Here is a 20,178-nt window from a genome sequence, read left to right as displayed (position 1 = left end):
CTTCGATGGCAGGTATTAGTCTTTTTAAATGTGTATTGAATTAATAATCAATTGTTGTTGTGCTCGTCTCTAAATTAGACAGACATCGCCACCATGTGGCAGACTGTCTTAAGTGCTAGTGTTGACAATTAAGTGCCGGTACTAAGCACTGGAAACTACTGGCTCAAATCAAGCACTGACTGTAGAAACACAAAACCCCTCATTTAATTTCCAATTAACTGGTCATCAACAGTAATACCCCCAGTCCTTTAGAATTACCAATGCCCACAGAAACAGTAGTGCTGGCAGTGAGAGAATACAGGGCCAATTAGCCACCTGCCTTTACTGGGGTTGTCTTTGTGTTATCGTAGGAAGAATAATTCTCATTGGTTGGGGTGAAATATCCTAATACATCTTCTATGGATGCCAGTCCTTCTTATTAAAACCCCATATATACTGGGTATGCAGAGCTGTGCCCATATGGCCACGCTGAAGCAAAAAGAAAGAATGAGGTACCATAAATACATAACATTTTTAATTGATTTTCGTATTTAGAATACTTCCGGTGGTTGTGGACAGGACTTCCCATAAGCAATCCTGCGACTTCTTAGTTAAACTATTCCAAGTTATTTCTGCAGTGTTTCCAGTTATTGCAACCGCACCGGTTCGATAGGTGCAATTGGGAATTTGTATACGTTATTTGTCAGATGGATCCTTCATGTTCAGATATACAGTAACAAATAAACAAAGGGTTCAATGGATAACTTTTGCCTCAGGGCCACTAAGTGTCTTATTTGAAAGCAGCGTGCTTTTCAGATTCATTAATGCCGAACACCTCCTTATGTAAGCCTCTTTAAACAAGAGTCTGACATGTAGTACAAGCTTGTGAGTTGGCAACCAAATCCGTTCAAAGGTTTATGCTTCTTGGGCAGCCATATCCTGGGTTTAATTTGTAAAATAATAAGTGCTGGGGCCCACACCTTTGCTGAGAAGCTCCCGCCAGTGTTGCAGAAGGTTGAGATGCTGAATACAAAGGTTGCATAGTCTTGATTCCACATATGCATCTTTAATCCATCACCAGACATTGCCTGACTCCTTATCCCCTGCACCATCTTCGTTCCAGCTTTCTTCCTCCATTACTGTTTTTCAGTCGTTATCCTCCTCCTTCGTTCCTCCCTTTGTATTTTTCTCTCTCTTGTTCTGGGTCAAAGACTGATGAGGACAAATAGGTGCCCAACCGGTCCTCGCCAGGTCCACTTTAAACCATTCTCAAATGATATGGTACTGAGAAACCCGACGGTGCTCCATTAAAAATGGTAACTCCACCCTATGTTATGTTTAAAAGCTTCAGAACATCTCCAGCTTCACTTGCTCTCTCACCAGCTCATATAAAGTCAACTACTGTAATTTTAAAGGTGGGTGCGCAATCATCAATGTTAGGGCTTGGAACATATTTAGTCGTCTTGTTATGATATTCATGTTGATTGCAACCACCCTACCTTGTCATGACATATAAGTGTCCTATACATTTGCTTCTACTGTGTCATTGTTGAAAGCGAGCCTGATATATTTGAGTCATAAAGGTTCCCATTCCAAGGATAGCACTCTCCTAGCCAGATATCTCATTTAAACTTTTTACACATTATTTTGAGAATTGTGAGACTCCTGTCTTCCCTAAAGATTAAAAAAAAAAGAGCTGCCACTTTTTCCACGTGGGTCTTAAACCCTAATGCCTACCCATACCTTTTACATTCTGCAATCAAAGATAGAATCAATAAAACACGTTCTAGTGGGTGAGGGGATATTATCATCATCCATGTGGCAGGGAACACTCTGTGTTCTCTGCCACAACTATGTATCCTCTAATGTTGGGATAATCTTGGATCTTTGCTGCTGTGGGCTCCAAAATGAGTACAAACAGTGAGGGCGATGAGGCAGCAATCAATGTCCGTCTCATCATGTATGTCACCTAGGATCAGTATACGTCTAATGCCTAATAAAAAGTGGCCTGGTAATAAGGCACAGTGGTAATGCACAGTTTTATTTACTGATACAGGGAGGCAGTTCATTGCCTTTACTGCACTACAACAAGCTTGTACATTTGAAATGGAGGAATAACATGCAGAAATGTATATTATTGCATGATTACTGCACGTTTTCCCCAAATTCTTTATGGTTTCTGGGAATATTTCCACGTACTTCAAATAAGTGGATCTTTCTCCAGAATTCCAGGTCACTTTTAATCCTATTTCAGATGTAAATTGGGACATGGGGCCATTTGTAATCAGTCCAGTAATGCAGTTTTGCCTCTGAGAATACTGAAATTAGCATTTTCTAATATAATCTCTGATCCAAGCCACGCTTTTGGAGAACCCTTTGAAGGAAAAACTAGCTCCAGCTGCCAATTAGGTTTTCAGTCCCCAGAGAATGTAAGACAGATTTCAATAAGGTTATTTGTCTTCTTCATAAGATGCACCATCCATCAAGCTTTAGGTTTAGCCGGAGCAAAGGCAGGTTTCTCACCATCAACAAGCTGTAGAAGATCTCAATTGACAGGCATCAGGAAATGGCTCTAGGAGTACAATCTCCTGATGGTTCCCTCGTATTTTCATAAATATTTTTGTGTCTGTGGTGTAGCAGGGCTACTGGCCTATACAAACCTCTTATCTTTTCCCTGGTTGGGAATAACCATTATGTTACATGCTTTTAAAGACAACAAGGGTCCTTAGGACAACCAAGATCCCCTGGATCGAAACGTTGACGGTTAAAACAGTAGTTCAGACAAATTCATTTGTATGCTAATCTGTACATACTGTATGTCGGAACTTGTGTGTATTGATCACTAATCTACAAGCGACATTTTTGGCTCCAAAACTTCTTGCCTGATAACTTTGTTTCTTTCTTTACCTCTATTACGCTTTTTTCCTTGTAAAGATAGGTACAGGACTGTACCCTATCAAAAGTGTGTATAACTGACCACCGGTTGGTCACCCTATTGTTTTTTATCCAAAAAATTAAAAATTCCTCACCCGGCTGGGTCTGGAAGTCTGTTTGTAGTACCGATTGTGGTCTATAAATTCATTTTTTGTGTCTATCTTGGTTGTCCTAAGGACCCTTGTTGTCTTTAAAAGCTAGTTACCCATGGTCCATAGGTATTCTTTGGGTTCCCTTGTTGAATTATAAATGACATTATGTTACATGCAGCATAGCTGCCTGTAATGTAACTGAACCTCATGATACTCCTATCAGGTATGCTTTTTTACCTCCTCTCTGCTATAACAGGATAGAAAGTAGACTTGAAAGATTATGCTTTTCTGCATATATTGCTATCTGTTAGATTTTTTGTGGCTAGTACTTTTTTCTCAAGAGTTTGGGATAGGATTGTCTCTCTATAGGTTCCTCTTTCATAATATGTGCTCTTCAGACTGAGTAGACTCTTTGCTGTCCAAATGATCAAAAGGTTATTCAAAAAGGTTATTCAATTGCTCCTTAATCACATCATCTTTCTGAATGTATTCTGAGACCCAATTTCTTGTCCTCCTGTTCTGCCCACACCTACAACGACTATTTTTGGAAGGATTTCTAAAAACAAATTCATGTTTGAGCATACAGCAATGTTTTCAATGCAATGTGATTCTCTTCTGCATTTCTACTCTACTGAATGTCAGCTGGGAATCCTTAGGAAAATTCTGCATCATTTTCATGGCTATACTACTGTCCAGTATGTTATCGCTAAGTTCACAGCATCTAAACCTTGACTTTTGTGAGGTTCAGACCAAGGACCTGATTTAGAGTTTGGCAACGGGTTATTTCATCACAAACATGACAGATATCCCACCCACCATTTTACAAGTGCATTATACTCTGTAGTACATGCAATAAACTGAATGGGATATTCGTCACATTTGTGATGGATCACCTGTCTGCAAAACTACGAATCACTCACCAAGTTTGTTCTCATGGGAGACTTCTTTAATACTGTAATTAATAAACCTTCTACTGACTTTCGTTCCACCAGACAACTTGCTGTGAGGTTGAGCTAATCTCTCTTGAAGACTGAATTGTATTTGAGAAGAAGGTGTAGTCCCTGCTCCTAAGCAGTTGGGTCTCTAAGTTTGTTGTTGCTTAAGCGCCCTTAGACCTATCTAGCTCAATATCTAGCATGTGCTTCAATATTCCTACAGCTATGATCTTCTCAGTAAAAGTTTTGTCATGGGAGGTATTCCAAAACTCATACTGATTTATAGGAATATCTCCAATCCACAAATGATGCTCACACTTCCCTGTCCTGATGAAATCCAATGATTTCTCCAGACTACATCTGGAGAGGGAAGTGTGAGCATCATTTGTGGATGGGAGATATTGTTAGGAGTTAGTATGAGTGTTGGTATAGAGATTATTTTTTGTTGGTGGAATGTTGATTCTCTTGAATATACTGAATTTGTCCTGGGATGGAATGTGATGTGCAGGATGGATTCTATTCTAATCGTGACATGATTTAATAGTGACTTGGGTAAATTCTTGGGTCATTAAATTTTGGTTGCAAGTGGTGAGCTAATGTACTTAACGTTATTTTTCATGTCCTTTTGCAATTACAGTGCAATTGTACATAGAGCTGATGGATAATCCTTTAGGAATTAATATAGTTGTTTATGACTGCAATACATGACGTGTGCATGACTTAAGAACAAGATGTTCTGGATAGCACCTATAGATTATAAGGTGACTGACAAATATTTCAATATTGAGCCTAGTATGAGTAAGTTGTAGATGGACAGTGGGAAGCAATGGGCATGTTTTATGTAATATGATGGGCTTAATCAGTAAATTGGCATGGTTCTGGGTACAAAATCCCTTGGGATACAACAATAAATAGTGCTTTGCATGACGACATCACTGCATAAATATTCGGCCCATGATATCTCTGAAATATTTATCTAAATGATCTCAATCTGATAAAAAAATATAGATCGTTACCTTTAGTACAACTTTGAGACTGCAACAATTTGAGGTCGCAATTATAACAATTTAATTTTCTGTGATGTTTCATGCAGTAAATAACTGGTGAATGTATTCTCTTTTCTGTGTAGTTGAAAAAGAATTGTTGATTGTTTCGATCTGCCTGCTATACCTTTTTTGGTACACTTTGATTAGTTTAAATTGAATTCATCTGTGAATCCTCTAGGCCCAAATTGGTTGGTTCACAGCAAATAATTGTTGAATGCATTCTCTTCTCTGTACAATTTAAAAGAATTGTTCATTCTTTCAACCTGCCAGCTAAATCTTTCTTTGAATAGAGTATTTGAATGGATTATTGTAGTAGGTTATTTGTACCTTAGTTTTTAATGAGTGATTAATTGTGTATTTCAATGTTTTCAAATTTTGTAAATTGCAGCCTTGAGCAAGCTGTTGATGTATGGGCAAAACACGTTGGCTGTCTGGCTGTATTTTATGAAGGAAATTGGAAAGAATAATAAAGCACTGAATTATTTACCACATCCTTCCAAGATACGTTGCGATTCAATTTTGTACTTATTGAATTAATTTTTGGACCTTGCCTCTCCATTTCTGTATAAATCTAATTATTTGGGTGATTGGACAGCTGACCTAGTGAGGTAGGCAACTGGTTATTTACAAAGCTGACTGAACTGGTTTGTGGGGTTGAACAATTCTTTAGCTGTCTCAAAGTTGTCTCTGGTTATTTTGGCTCTAAAACTGTGCTTGCTTTGCCAAAGATTTAATGATTTGGTGGTTCTGCTGGCATGAAGCTAGTTTATGCAGAACGTCTCTCGGGCCTGCACCCTCTCCTTCCTTCCAAGAGTTCACTCTGTGCTCTACCCTTTGCCCAGCACCTTGCCTTCTTTCAATTCCAGGATCAGGGTATTATGTCGGATGAACTCCATGTTTCTTTTTTCCGTGTCTTGATACTTGTTTTGCATGTTTATATTATCTTTCCTATTATTTTGCAAATCCTCCCATTTATGTTTGTGATCTAGTATCTGGCATTCTGTTCTTGTGTTAAGTGTCTGGTTTGCCACTGTCTAGAGAGCTTTTTTTTTCTTAAAGTCTGTGATAGTTCTTCCCACAAGCTTTGTAGTTTGGCTTGGAACCTTTTCTGTTTTTGGTTAGGTTTAAATCTCCTTCATCTCAATTGACTACCATTTTCCCATCTTCGTCCAGTTTTTGTTCTCCTTCCCTTGCATCTTCTGAAAACAAAGAGTGACTTATGTGTGCACCCAGAATTACTTGTTAGTGGCATAGTGTCCTCCCATGCTCAATTTGCAAGATCCTGTTTAACTTTTATTATGTATTGAAGTGACTCTGACTCAGGGGGAACTTGCTGGGATTTTATGGTTCCTTTCAATCTTCCTAGCAGAATTTTCAAGATCAGTACTGTATAAATGGGTCCAGGTTCGTTCCCCCTGCCATACCCCATGTGTTTGTTTTGCAGTGCAGTTCCCTGATGTGGGTTTTGTTTTGAAAGATCTTCAGTTTGCTTTTGTGTGTCCTCTATATAGCTGACATCCTTCAGCGGGGCCATAATGGCTCAGAAATGTGGGCATGTTGAGGTATGCACTGGTTGCAGTGATCTTTATTCCAAACTTTACCATTGAACAATTTCTGACCTGTAGCCCCTTGTATCACTTTCCATAACATACCAGCTGTGTTTCTTCTCACTCCTATCACATCTAAGAGCCATCAATGTTTCAGGGAAGCAAGTAATTCAGCCTTGATCCCTTTCTCCTCTGCATTCAGTGGGTAGTCTGAGGTGTAGAGAGAAGTTCGTGTATCTCCTCTGCACACAGCCACTATCCCTCCTCGATGACTGTGCTGCAGATTCTCCTGGTTTGTACTGCCTTTTTGAATCTAGTTTATTGGCACTGGTATGCATAGCAATGGCCCTGCCTCTTTCTTTACTTCATCCTCTGCCTCATTCACACTCCAGGAACTACAACAGCATCCACTGCATCACATTTAAGATCTGCTGCACCATATTGAAGGCAGTGAACTGCAGCACTCAGCCTACCTACCAGCCAAAATTAAGATATTCTATGATAAACGCCAAAAATGCAACTAGTAAATTACTAGGCTAGAAGCAAAGAAATGCAATTTGGAAAACAAGAGAAAAGAGTATCTGAAATTCCAGTCCAACACATTGCCAACGAACCCCTTCACTTGAGAGTAAATATCAAGTAAACCTACAAATTGAAAATATACTTGCACTCACTCATACTCCCTAAATTGCATAGCACTCTTTTGATTTACAGTTATATTTGCTCTTGTAAACACCCATAACACACCCCCACCCGTTTCCTCTAGCCTTTCTTCTTACCTATTTTCCAAACATAGCCTTGGTATTCACAACGCACACACTATCCACATAACGCCTTTGACTTATGATCGCTAGGGATGTTGCTGCTCATCCACTCTAACTTCGGAAATCCTGTATGGGGGGCCTGTTATGCACACCAGTGAGCTCAGGGAGGGATTTGCAAGCCTTTTACTTGCCACTAGATTGTTGCATCTCCTTTCCAGGATCAAGCAGTATGTGCATTTTATCATTCCCCAAGTCCAATTTTCTGGGAAAAAATGATTTATAGTATGTTTAGAAACTGCTAAAATAAGTCACTGTACACCTTAACAGAATTGGCATATGTAAATATATAAGACGTGGATGTTAATAGACTTCATACTTTCTAGCATCTGTTGACAGTCCTCTAAATTTAGAGAGAAATAGATATAGAAAATGTATCTGCGAGTTACATTCTGTTGAGAGTGTTTTATGTGCCATAGCTTGAAATCAGATTTGGAAGATTCTTTTCATGTCTCGTGGTTGAAGGGGTCCCCATGTTTAGAGGAAATGCATATATAAAGTTTCACAAATTTTACTCAGTGGAAGTTCATCTTTTTTACCTATTTATTCTGATTTTAGATTTTTGGACATTCTGATTCTGGTGCATGAGCTGTACATAGCAAGGGGACTCGTTATCAGACCCCAGCTCCATGTGAATTATGTGTATACAATTGCTATATTTGACACATTGGCGAGTCAGCTGTAAAAATGCACCACAGTTTTCCATAGCTGCACAAAAGTTCATATTATGATGTGCACAAAAGCTCACGTTTATGCATAGGTTGTAGTTGCCTGTGTTGCAAAAAGGGACAAGTAGACGAAACACTACACTATCTAACCTTTGTTAGGAGAATGCTCCAACTTCAAAGTATTAGCATGTAGGTAATAAGTATGAAAAAATCAATAGAAGCCTGGAAGAGTGGGGACTTTATTGGAGAGGCAGGACTAGGCCAGTCTTGGGCAGAGTTTGGGGTTTGAGGTTGGTGATGAGGAACAGGGTGCTGTCATATGTGCTGGCTGAGGTATAAATGACTCTAGGATAGTTGGTGCAGTAAAGTATATTTTTTAAACTGGCAGAGTCAAACTGTTAATAAAAAAGTGAGAAAACGACATGAATTTTAGTTTTATTTGTTTAGGGCTTTTCACCAAGCACAGACTAAATGCGCATTTTAAAACCTGCTGCATTGAGCCACTTTGCCATAACTGAAAGATAAGACTGCAGTAACCCATAAGTAAACCAGTAGACCACTGGCAATGGGACATGTCTTCAGCCAGGTATTGTGAAAGTGCTGAAGAGGTATTCTAGGAACCAATTGCATCTAGACATTTAACTATGCATCTGAACTGCACAGTAACCTCAACCCTTTGTCTGCTGCCAAAAAGACCTCCTGAAAATTTACATATGTAGGGAGGACTGATGAATAAGTTACAGAACAATTTCTGAAAAGTTGAGTCTTAGAGATTTTTATTTCTGGAGGAATGGCACAAGGCACCCAGTATAACCAAAAAAAAAGCAACCTCAAGGGGTATATTGTGACTGTTTCCCCAACTCCAAGCTTTCTATTGCAAAGACTGCCTCTACTGCAGGACCACAAAAAAAGACATGTCTCATGGAATCCTGCCTACAAGATTGTGGATCTTTGCCCTAGAAAAATATTCAAATTGTAGAGGTAAAGTCTTTGAGCAAGATGCATCACCAATTCCCACTGAGCGTGCTCTCTCGCCTATTGACTGCAAATGTACTTAGGTTCTTGTCTTACACAACTTTTGAGCGGATAACCTGCTCTCCGACCACGCCACTTCACCTATCAATTTCTGAAGTTGCCCATGTCTCAGTCTGCTGCACTGAATTGACTTACCTGTACTTCATTAAATGTGCATTGCATACTAGTAACCTGATTGTTTTGTCTTAGTTTGGTGTTCAGGTGCAAATTGCATCAAGCTGGTGACTATTACCCGTCAGATCTTAGTTATTCCGATTACTACCCTATTAAATGTATTTAGCTGGAATAAAAAACCGAAAAAAATACAAACTTGACTCTGTGGGCCTAATTCACAAAGACATTTTGGCCGTAAGCATGTTTATGACCTAAAGTGCTCAATGTACGCCTTTTAGGTATTCACAAAATAATTCCCAGCGTATGTAAATCAATTAACTTTTGAGTAATTGTACACCACAACTTCCAGGCAAGGGGTAGGCAATTGGCATGACAATCTGTTGGTTGGCTTCTGAGTTCTTAATTCCATAGACAGGCGTTCACAAATTCCATCCGACCCTTTGCCACACTGGAAATGGGTGAATATTTATCCCAGCAAAGGGCTGGATTAAACCCCCTTTCAGAATGGCAAAGGGAATTGAACAAGCCCAGGTTTAGCGAGGGTTTGTGCAAAGGGATGAAGGAAACGAGATGTGCAATCGGAGTTCTCTGCCTTTCCAAAGTGCAGAAATCTGCCCAATGCACGCTTCTGCATTAATGAAATTTCAAAACATTGTGGGGCATTTTAGAATAACTGGTGCATCCCTGCATATCAGCAGGGATGCACCAGTTATTGTGCGTCATGGCAGACACCTCTTGCGCCACCATGGATGCGCCGCATTTACAATGGGGCGCACCATGGGGCAAGATTAGCCAGATGCGTGACGGATCTGCTGCTATAAAGGTGACGCATTGGTGGACTTGCGTCGCAAACGCGACGCAGCTCCAGCAAGGCTCGGGTGCCCCTATGCCTAACATGCTGCGCCAATCCTTACGCCTGCTTCAAGCAGGCTCAGGGTTTTGACGCAGCATGGCCATAAAAGTGACTGAGTGAAATCTTGTAGATTTCACTCAGCCACTTTTAGGAGGCGTTCCTGCGCCGGAACGCCCTCCCCTGCGCCGGAACGCCCACATGTGGCGCAGGGCTTTACAACGTGACGTTGTAAATACCCCGCAGCATGACGCAAATGTGGCGTACGGGGCTTGTACAGTTACAGTAAGTAGTGCACCAGGACACTTACTACAGCTGGCATAGCTTTCCAGACATACAAATGAAAATGTTTGTTAATTGGTAAAAACCGTGAATGTATACCTGTCCACAGGAGCACTTGTAGGAGTGCAAATTTACTACATGCTTTGTAAATCAGACCCTTTAGCTACAAATTGTCAAATTGTACATTTCAACAATAATTCTGATGTGTGTGTAAAAAGCTGCTAGATTAGTATAGCATTAACTGTCTAAACTTCACTTTGCCACCCAAATTAGCAGAGATTCACCTATTAGAATATTTTACGTTAAAAATTACATTCTATGAAAACCCTTCTGGGAATGTTTTGAACTCCAAACTATCTAATCTGTTATTAAATATTGCAGCCATCTTGGAACATTATTGGTCCTATTCTTTCTGATAGAAACCCATTAGGAAACCATGGTCAAATGCACACACTTTTCACTGAAAACAAACTTTGCATTCAAGAAACATACAATATGTATAATGTTCATAAATTGTCAATACTGGCTACAACAATTATTTTTTAAATGAACAAAAATTGAATTATCACACAGAATTTCATGGTTTGATCAACTACAATTTTGAAAGTAACTATCTCGGTTTTAAGACAGGCGTACTTTCCCTCTTTCCCTATTTATAACAGCTCAAAATTAAAAGTATGTATGGGGTTATTTATATACCATGCCCATATGTGAGAGAAGTATGAATTTTTGTCAAAGTAAAAGTTAAGAAAAGAAATGAATCAGATAACCAATGCATTTCTTCTCTCTTCTGTTGGCCACAACCATAGAAATACATAGCAACCATCTACTTTATGACTAGCACATTGAGAGATATTTTGCACTAATCACACCACTTACCTAGAAGAAGGTTCAGGAAGGCTCGGCTAAATCTCTGTGCGTATTCCATTTCAGGCTTGAGCGTTCCTCCCAATCGCACCAAGTGCTGTTCATGTGGAAAGCTGGACAGGTCAGCTAGCTCACTGTCACTTAACTCGTTGCCGAAAGCCAAGGTGAACAGGATGTATCCTTGGCACTTTGCTAGCCGGGTGACCTCTTTCAGTTTCTCAATGTCCCAACTGCTTGTCCGACTTCCAATAATTGTGAATATGACCTTGTTCTTTCGCAACTTGGGAGCCTTCAAGAAGATATTGTCAATGGTCCACTGCACAGCGTAACCAATGGAAGAAGGTCCTTCTAGCTGTGAAACATCATTCTGGATGTGCCGCTTTATCAAACGCTTACTGTTGTATGTTACAAAGCCAAACTCTGTTTCGACTGGGCTTGTGCCTCGGTTGGGTGTGAAGCCAGGCATACCCTGTTGCACCAATGCCACCCTGGCACCTGTGCCCCCTAACTCTGGCTCTGATGTGATTTCAACCTGATCAAGAATGGTGCTAACAAATTCTTTTACCCGCTCAAAGTCTTCGCTGCCAACGGTGCGGGAGCCATCAATAATAAAAGCAAGGTCCATGTCAACCTCCACAGGAGGCGGATCAGCTTGCTCACACTCCACATCTGCTTGGCACTTATCTGCAAAGTGAAGAAAATAAAAAACATACATAATTCTGAGATGAAATATGTTCAATCACTATTTTTTAGAAGTGACTGTACCTCTGATTTGCTGAGGAGCTGTTAATATACGCAAAATAAATTTTATACCACAGAGAAAACTTTTACCTGTTAAGTAAATAGAGAGGTTCACTAATGTAAACTGAAATCCTTCCAGGTCATGTCGTGCACAACAAATAACACATGTACATAAAGACATAACATCAATTTGTTTTCAGTAATTTATTAATTAATATTATTGACAGTACTATTTGCGTTATTACCATTATAATCACCATTATTGATTCACACAAAAAAGGTTATAAACCGTTAGTTTTCTTGGATCCATATCATTTGTTAAAGATTACTACTGTATGCCCTAAAAGCAAGCAATGGAACATTGGGGTGAACAATTAACATATTATTATCTAAGATTTGGTAATTGAGTGATCAAACATAAGTACATTCATTGGAACGTTGTGGAAAGGACAGCCAATCAGATTCCGCTAATGCAGTCAACAACGAGCTCTTACAATAGGCAATGGATCTTTTGAAGGGTTATGCAACAGTGTTTTACTGACAAAGCTACGGTTGCATTTTCCCACTGGGAATTGCACTTTCCCACTGGGAATTGTCCCTCAATGCGCAGTACCAGAGGTCCAAAGGTAACAATTTTATTCAAATAATCCAAAGTTGCACTCAATACCTCCTTTTAATGTATTGTGCAATGGTTTATACTCATTATTTTCATGAGGTCATTACATTATTTTCATGAATCCATTAGTAGTTTTCCGTGATGTTTTAAACACATTAGTTATGTTATGTTATAGAGTGTTTTGTAGCGCGCTCTATTACTCGCGAGTATCCTGGTGCGTGAGGGTAAGCGAGGAGAGCAGAGGTAGAAGGCGGTGGAAGCAATTAGGAAGATAAATTGAACAGATGAGTTTTTAGACCTTTCTTAAATTGGGCAATATTCTGAGATGCACGGAGGTGGAAGGGCAGTGCATTCAAGGCTCTACCTGCAGTAACCGATATAGACTGACCCCCAACCTAGCATACTTGAATCTAGGAAGGGCCATCCTACACTGATTGGCTGATCTGAGGCAGCGGCTAGGGACATACATAGAGAAGCGCTTTCTCAGGTACATTGGCCCCAACTCATGCGTCGCTCTGAAAGAGAGGACCAGCGATTTAAACAAAATGTGCTGTGCCACCGGGAGCCAATGAAGATTGTGCAGGTGGGAGCGGACGCTAGACCTCCTAGAAATATTAAAGAGGAGTCTAGCTACCGCATTCTGAACCACCTGGAGTCGTTTATTCAGGTAGGATGGAAGGCCACAGAGCAAAGCATTGGCGTAATCAAGCCTAGATAGAATGAGGGCGCGCGCCACTGTCTCTTTGGCTTCCCTTGGAAGTAGAGGAAAGAATCTGCCCAGGGTTTTCAGGGTGCCAAAACAGATGCCTGTAAGTTTTTTAATATGGTCCTCAAATTTTAAATTATCTCTGAACCAAACACCCAGGTTCCTAGCCGGGCCTCCCATAGATTTGGGGCAGGAAATATCAGGTGGCCATAGATGAACTCTAAAGTTGCTGGGGAAGGTTCCAAAAAAGAGGACTTCAGACTTTTCCTCATTGCACTTTAACTATGCAAGTGCGAGCCAACCGAAAACAGAGGAGAGGCAGAGCTGAACAGCTGACGTATCCAAATTGTCCAAACAGTGGGATGTGTATGCTCAGACGTGAGTCCCATGCTCTCCACACCACTGGAGTCAAGCTATCCAGGCTGGTGAAGGCTGATAGCCAGAAACCAGTCCTTGGATGCTTGATTCCGGTCCTGGAAAGACATGGCTTGGCAGTTCGGGCTGGACTGTTCCCACGAGGCACAGGGTCAAGGCTGATTTGCATATGGCCATGTCTGACCTTGGGTGGTGTGGAGTGCAAAAAAACGATGGATTTAGGCCCAGATCCCTATCCTGGGGTGAATGTATGACATTGTTCTACATTCTGTCCATCAATTGTTGTTTTTGCATTTTGTCACCCAACGAGTGGGATGGGTATGCTCAGACGTGAGTCCCATGCTCTCCACACCACTGGAGTCAAGCTATCCAGGCTGATGAAGGCTGACAGCCAGAAACCGGTCCTTAGATGCTTGATTCCGGTCCGGGAAAGACATGGCTTGGCAGTTCGGGCTGGACTGTTCCCATGAGGCACAGGGTCAAGGCTGATTTGCATATGGCCATGTCTGACCTGGGGTGGTGTGGAGTGCAAAAAAACGATGGATTTAGGCCCAGATCTTTGTACTGGGGTGAATGTATGACATTGTTCTGCATTCTGTCCATCAATTGTTGTTTTTGCATTTTGTCACTCCGAGCGGGATGGGTATGCTCAGACGTGAGTCCCATGCTCTCCACACCACTGGAGTCAAGCTATCCAGGCTGATGAAGTCTGATAGCCAGAAAACGGTCCTAGGATGCTTGATTCCGGTCCGGGAAAGACATGGCTTGGCAGTTCGGGCTGGACTGTTCCCATGAGGCACTGGGTCAAGGCTGATTTGCATATGACCATGTCTGACCTGGGGTGGTGTCGAGTGCAAAAAAACGATGGATTTAGGCCCAGATCTCTGTACTGGGGTGAATGTATGACATTGTTCTGCATTCTGTCCATCAATTGTTGTTTTTGCATTTTGTCACCCCGAGTTGGATGGGTATGCTCAGACGTGAGTCCCATGCTCTCCACACCACTGGAGTCAAACTATCCAGGCTGATGAAGGCTGATAGCCAGAAAACGGTCCTTGGATGCTTGATTCCGGTCCTGGAAAGACATGGCTTCTCAGTTCGGGCTGGACTGTTCCCATGAGGCACAGGGTCAAGGCTGATTTGCATATGGCCATGTCTGACCTGGGGTGGTGTGGAGTGCAAAAAAACGATGGATTTAGGCCCAGATCTCTGTACTGGGGTGAATGTATGACATTGTTCTGCATTATGTCCATCAATTGTTGTTTTTGCATTTTGTCACCCCGAGTGGGATGGGTATGCTCAGACGTGAGTCCCATGCTCTCCACACCACTGGAGTCAAGCTATCCAGGCTGATGAAGGCTGATAGCCAGAAACCGGTCCTTGGATGCTTGATTCCGGTCCGGGAAAGATATGGCTTGGCAGTTCGGTCTGGACTGTTCCCATGAGGCACATGGTCAAGGCTGATTTGCATATGGCCATGTCTGACCTGGGGTGGTGTGGAGTGCAAAAAAAGATGGATTTAGGCCCAGATCTCTGTACTGGGGTGAATGTATGACATTGTTCTGCATTCTGTCCATCAATTGTTGTTTTTGCATTTTGTCACCCCGAGTGGGATGGGTATGCTCAGACGTGAGTCCCATGCTCTCCACACCACTGGAGTCATGCTATCCAGGCTGATGAAGGCTGATAGCCAGAAACCGGTCCTTGGATGCTTGATTCCGGTCCGGGAAAGACATGGCTAGGCAGTTCGGGCTGGACTGTTCCCATGAGGCACAGGGTCAAGGCTGATTTGCATATGGCCATGTCTGACCTGGGGTGCTGTGGAGTGAAAAAAAACGATGGATTTAGGCCCAGATCTCTGTACTGGGGTGAATTTATGACATTGTTCTGCATTCTGTCCATCAATTGTTGTTTTTGCATTTTGTCACCCCGAGTGGGATGGGTATGCTCAGACGTGAGTCCCATGCTCTCCACCCCACTGGAGTCAAGCTATCCAGGCTGATGCAGGCTGATAGCCAGAAACCGGTCCTTGGATGCTTGATTCCGGTCTGGGAAAGACATGGCTTGGCAGTTCGGGCTGGACTGTTCCCATGAGGCATAGGGTCAAGGCTGATTTGCATATGGCCATGTCTGACCTGGGGTGGTGTGGAGTGCAAAAAAAACGATGGATTTAGGCCCAGATCGCTGTACTGGGGTGAATGTATGACATTGTTCTGCATTCTGTCCATCAATTGTTGTTTTTGCATTTTGTCACCCCGAGTGGGATGGGTATGCTCAGACATGAGTCTCATGCTCTCGACACCACTGGAGTCAAGCTATCCAGGCTGATGAAGGCTGATAGCCAGAAACCGGTCCTTGGATGCTTGATTCCGGTCCGGGAAAGACATGGCTTGGCAGTTCGGGCTGGACTGTTCCCATGAGGCACAGGGTCAAGGCTGATTTGCATATGGCCATGTCTGACCTGGGGTGCTGTGGAGTGAAAAAAAACGATGGATTTAGGCCCAGATCTCTGTACTGGGGTGAATTTATGGTATTGTTCTGCATTCTGTCCATCAATTGTTGTTTTTGCATTGTATCCAAATTGTCACCTGGCCAGGTAAACAAAAGTTGGGTATCGTCAGCGTAGGCAATTATTTTTGTCCTCAGATGCTCAGCCAGATAGATCAGAGGGGTAAGGTAAACATTAAAAAGCAAGGGGCTCAGTGTAGACCCCTGCTGGACTCCAGTAGAGAGTTTTCTCGACGAGGACGCATGCGGTGGCAACCAGACCTGCTGAGTCTGATTATTCAAAAATGACGTCAGCAGGTTGCCCCAAGAAATGGAAGAGGGTCTGGGGGGCGTGGAATAAATACAGAGGGAACATCTGCGACCCACCTTCTGATACGGACAACACTAGCTCTGATACGGAATAATACTTCCAACCTTCAATTATGGTTAACCACCCACGTTATGATATGCACAAAGGTATGCTCCTGTATTCATGATGTGATTGCACAGTTCTCTGTGTCCAAGCTCCGATGCCTGACTCATTTTGTGTTCATATGTGACATTGTATCGCATTGTTTTCAAAATACCAATAAAAATAATTAAAAAAAAATAAATGACGTCAGCCAGTCTAGGGCCGAGCCAGTAATGCCAATGGCTGTCAGTCTGGTGAGAAGAAGCCCGTGGGGAACCGTGTCGAAGGCGGCAGAGAGATCCAACAAAATCAGAACCACTCTGCCGCCTCCGTCCAGGCACTCCTGAATAGCCTCCGACACCTCAACCAGCGCTGTTTCGGTGCTGTAGGCTGCCCGAAACCCCGATTGGGCCGGATGTAAGGCATTAGAGGTCTCAACAAAATTGTCCAGTTGGCGAAACGCCAATTTTTCACAGATTTTAGCCAACACCGGCAGCAAAATAGATGGGCCGGTAGCTTGATGGGGCGGTTGGATCCATCCCGGGTTTTTTTAGGAGCGGCAATAACTTAGCCTGCTTCCAACAAGATGGGACAGTCGCAGTAGAGAAGGAGAGGTTAACTATCTGAGTAACCTCCCCACATACCGCCTCAGCCACTCCCTCAAGCACTCGGGCCGGACAGGGATCCGTTGGGGACCCCGACTTCATGGACCTTAGTATTACCAGTATTAGTATTAGCCCCAATGCATTTCGGGCAGTGATACCACCCTTCTTCAGGGGGTCAGTTCCTAGAGAGATGGAATGAGAAGACAAGATTCCTGCAAGCCGTTAATAAAAGTGACCGAGTGAGCGATCGGGGAAAAAACGGGTGATCTAACAGCCCAGTTTAGATAGAGTGAAAGCCGAGGTGTCGGGTAAACCATAGGGTGAAAAACTTGTGTAAACAGCCCAGTGATGAGAGTAGCAAAAAACGAGGTGCAAACGAGTGACAGGTTTTAAAGCGAGTGCCCAAGTAAAAAATATCGAAAAAACGAAGACGTATCAAAGGGAACGTGCTGTCGTGCCGGAGATTGCAGCGTGCTTCGGATGAGCGTTAGTGCAATAGATTAACTTGCCCGTTGTGCTGATCTACAAGTAAAAACAAAAACGTATCTTAAGGATAGTTTTTGGATCAAAAGAAACGTATCATCATGAGGTGCTTGTGGTGTGCTGTGGATGCACGTTAATGCATTAGACTAAATAACCAGATATGCTGGTCTGTATGTAACGCTGTTAGCGTACAAAAGTGCAGCAAGTTACCTGGATACGTGTCATTTAATGCCCTCAACCGATGGCTTAACTCGAACTAAAGAGCCTGGTGACTGACAACGTATGTGCCCGTAGTAGTAAAAAGCGAAAAGAGTGCAGCCAGAAGAAAAGATAAAGTGGATAGAAAGTGAAAGAGTATCGGTGCCCAACTGAAATGGTTGCCATCTTGAAAGGTAGGAAAATTATTTCAACCCTAGCGTGAGACGAGAGAACAGTCTCACATGAATGTGTATTGGAAAAGACCAAATATGCTACAATAACCAATCCAAAATTAGAAAGGTTACACAATAAACTGTGACGATGAAAAACAAAATAGCGGAAGGATACATTAAAAAACATAGTGACAGGAAAAGTTGGGAGGGGAAAAATTAGGAAAAGAAAAAGATTACAAAAAGGGAAATAATTAAGGCAGAAAAGAAGAGAAACTCCACAGTTGGAGGGGAAAATATGAATTTACTGAAATAGATTGAGAAGGGAAAAATTAGGAAAGGAGAGGAAAAGAGGAAACAATTAGAATTAGAATGACAGCAATTACAATTAACTGGGAAAGTTGAAAAGGGAAAGGAAAAATTTGATAGAAAAAGGTTTAGGAAAAGAAATGAATTAAGAGAGAAAAGGGGAAAAGGGAAAATTACAACAATTGGAATTGACTGGGAAAGTTGAAAAGGGAAGAGAAAAGTTCGAGAGAAACGGTAAAAAAGGGGAAGTATAAACAGTTAGAAGTGAAGGTAGGGAGCGGAACTGTTAGAATTCACTGGAACAGTTCAAGAATGTTCAGTATGTGTGTACACAGTAAATGCAGGTCAGGTTAATCACAGAAAACAACTGTATTCGATTCGATCATTGAGGCCGTGAGGCACTAATGAGTTCATCTTTTTGATCCAGAATGTTTTGCTTTGTAGCAGAAATTTGCGGTTATCTCTCCCTTCTTTGATATCCACGACTTCACACACTAGAAACCGCAGTTGACTGATGTTGTGATTAAAGTTTGTGAAATGTGTGGCCACAACGGATTTTGGGTTTTTATTTCTGATATTACTTCTGTGTTCATTTAATCTAATCTTGATATTTTCTTTCAGTTTTGCCGATGTACACCAGCCCACATGGGCATTTTAGTAGATACACAAGATTTTTTTAATCACATGTGGCTGTGGTATATTTATTTTTATTTTTATTTCTTTCGATTTGTATAGCGCTATATAACCCAGGGGTCTCTAAGCGCTTGTCCAGTAAGCACCACAGGAAGCCAAAAGAAAGATACTTCCCAGAAATTTATAGCCCTCCCCAGGCCTTCTGGAAAAGAACAGTCTTCAACCTCTTCCGAAAGGACAGCAGATTAGATTCTTTGCGCAAGTCCGCCGGTAGACTATTCCAAGCCCCTGGGAGGGTGTTCGAAATGGCACGACCGCCCACTGTCGCCAATCTGAAACGAGGTTGCATGAGAAGAGTTGCCTCAGCAGATCTTAGCAGATCTTGGTATAAACTAAGTTTAATGTAGTAGCCTTTGGTCGGATGGTTATTGGTATTTCCCTTAATGATGTTGTTACAGTTCCCACAGTTGAGGCACGGTATAGTGCCTTTGTGTGTCGTGATCAGGACACTTGACTTTGTGCTCTGCGTAACTCTGCAAGGTTCCTACTTCTCTCATATGCAAATAGGAGTTTGTCTCAAAAAATGTTTTTAAAGTCAGGTTCCAATTGAAGCATTGGCCAGTGTCTTAATATGATCTTTTTAATGTTCCTGCACTCCGTGGAGAATTTGGCCACACTAACTGTTCTGGACGTTTCTGTGGGTCGCTTTTGTATAATCATTAGCTGAGTGCGGGATAGTGGAGCCACCCGGTTACTGGCCTTAGTCAGAATTTCTTTGGGGTAATCAATCACGATTGCGGAAACGATCCTCCATGTTAGATATGTTTTCTGAAAGTATTTCTTGATCGGACACGATTCTCTTGAGTGTGAGCAGTTGGGAGTACGGTAAATGTGCTTTGAGGGCTGGTTGGTGAAAAGCCTTAAAATGCAGTAAATGATTTCGATCTGTGGCTTTTCTGTATATGGTAGATTCAATTCTCTGGTCTTTGATGTAAATCAGGACATCCAAAAAGCTTTTCTTGACGTAGTCGATATTGAATGTGAACTCTAACCGATCATTTACTAGGTTCAGTTGACCGATAGCTGTGACTAGCTATTCCTTGGGACCCTGCCAAATCAAAAATATGTTGTCTATGTACTGGAAATATGCCACCAAGTGTTCTTTCGAAGTCGTGTTGTTCAAGACGTTATCCAACTCAAATTTGTACATGAAAAGGTTTGCGTAGCTGGGGGCTGCACAGTTCCCCAAGGATGTGTCTGTTAGATGTAGGAA

General features: G+C 42.0%; 1 protein-coding gene across 1 annotated transcript in view; it reads right to left on the bottom strand.

Moving 5' to 3' along the window:
* The window catches only part of LOC144784828 (collagen alpha-4(VI) chain-like), a 509,156-nt gene that overhangs the window by 72,967 nt on the left and 416,011 nt on the right, over nt 1–20,178 (bottom strand). The window contains exon 38 of the mRNA XM_078663887.1: nt 11,183–11,854. Within this exon, the coding sequence (XP_078520013.1) occupies nt 11,183–11,854 (672 nt within the window). The remainder of the gene's footprint in view (nt 1–11,182; nt 11,855–20,178) is intronic.

This window comes from Lissotriton helveticus, chromosome 10, assembly GCF_964261635.1.
Source record: "Lissotriton helveticus chromosome 10, aLisHel1.1, whole genome shotgun sequence".
Classification (NCBI taxonomy): domain Eukaryota; kingdom Metazoa; phylum Chordata; class Amphibia; order Caudata; family Salamandridae; genus Lissotriton; species Lissotriton helveticus.
The sequence above is the reverse complement of the archived record's forward strand: the minus strand, read 5'-3'. Positions and strand labels throughout refer to the sequence as shown.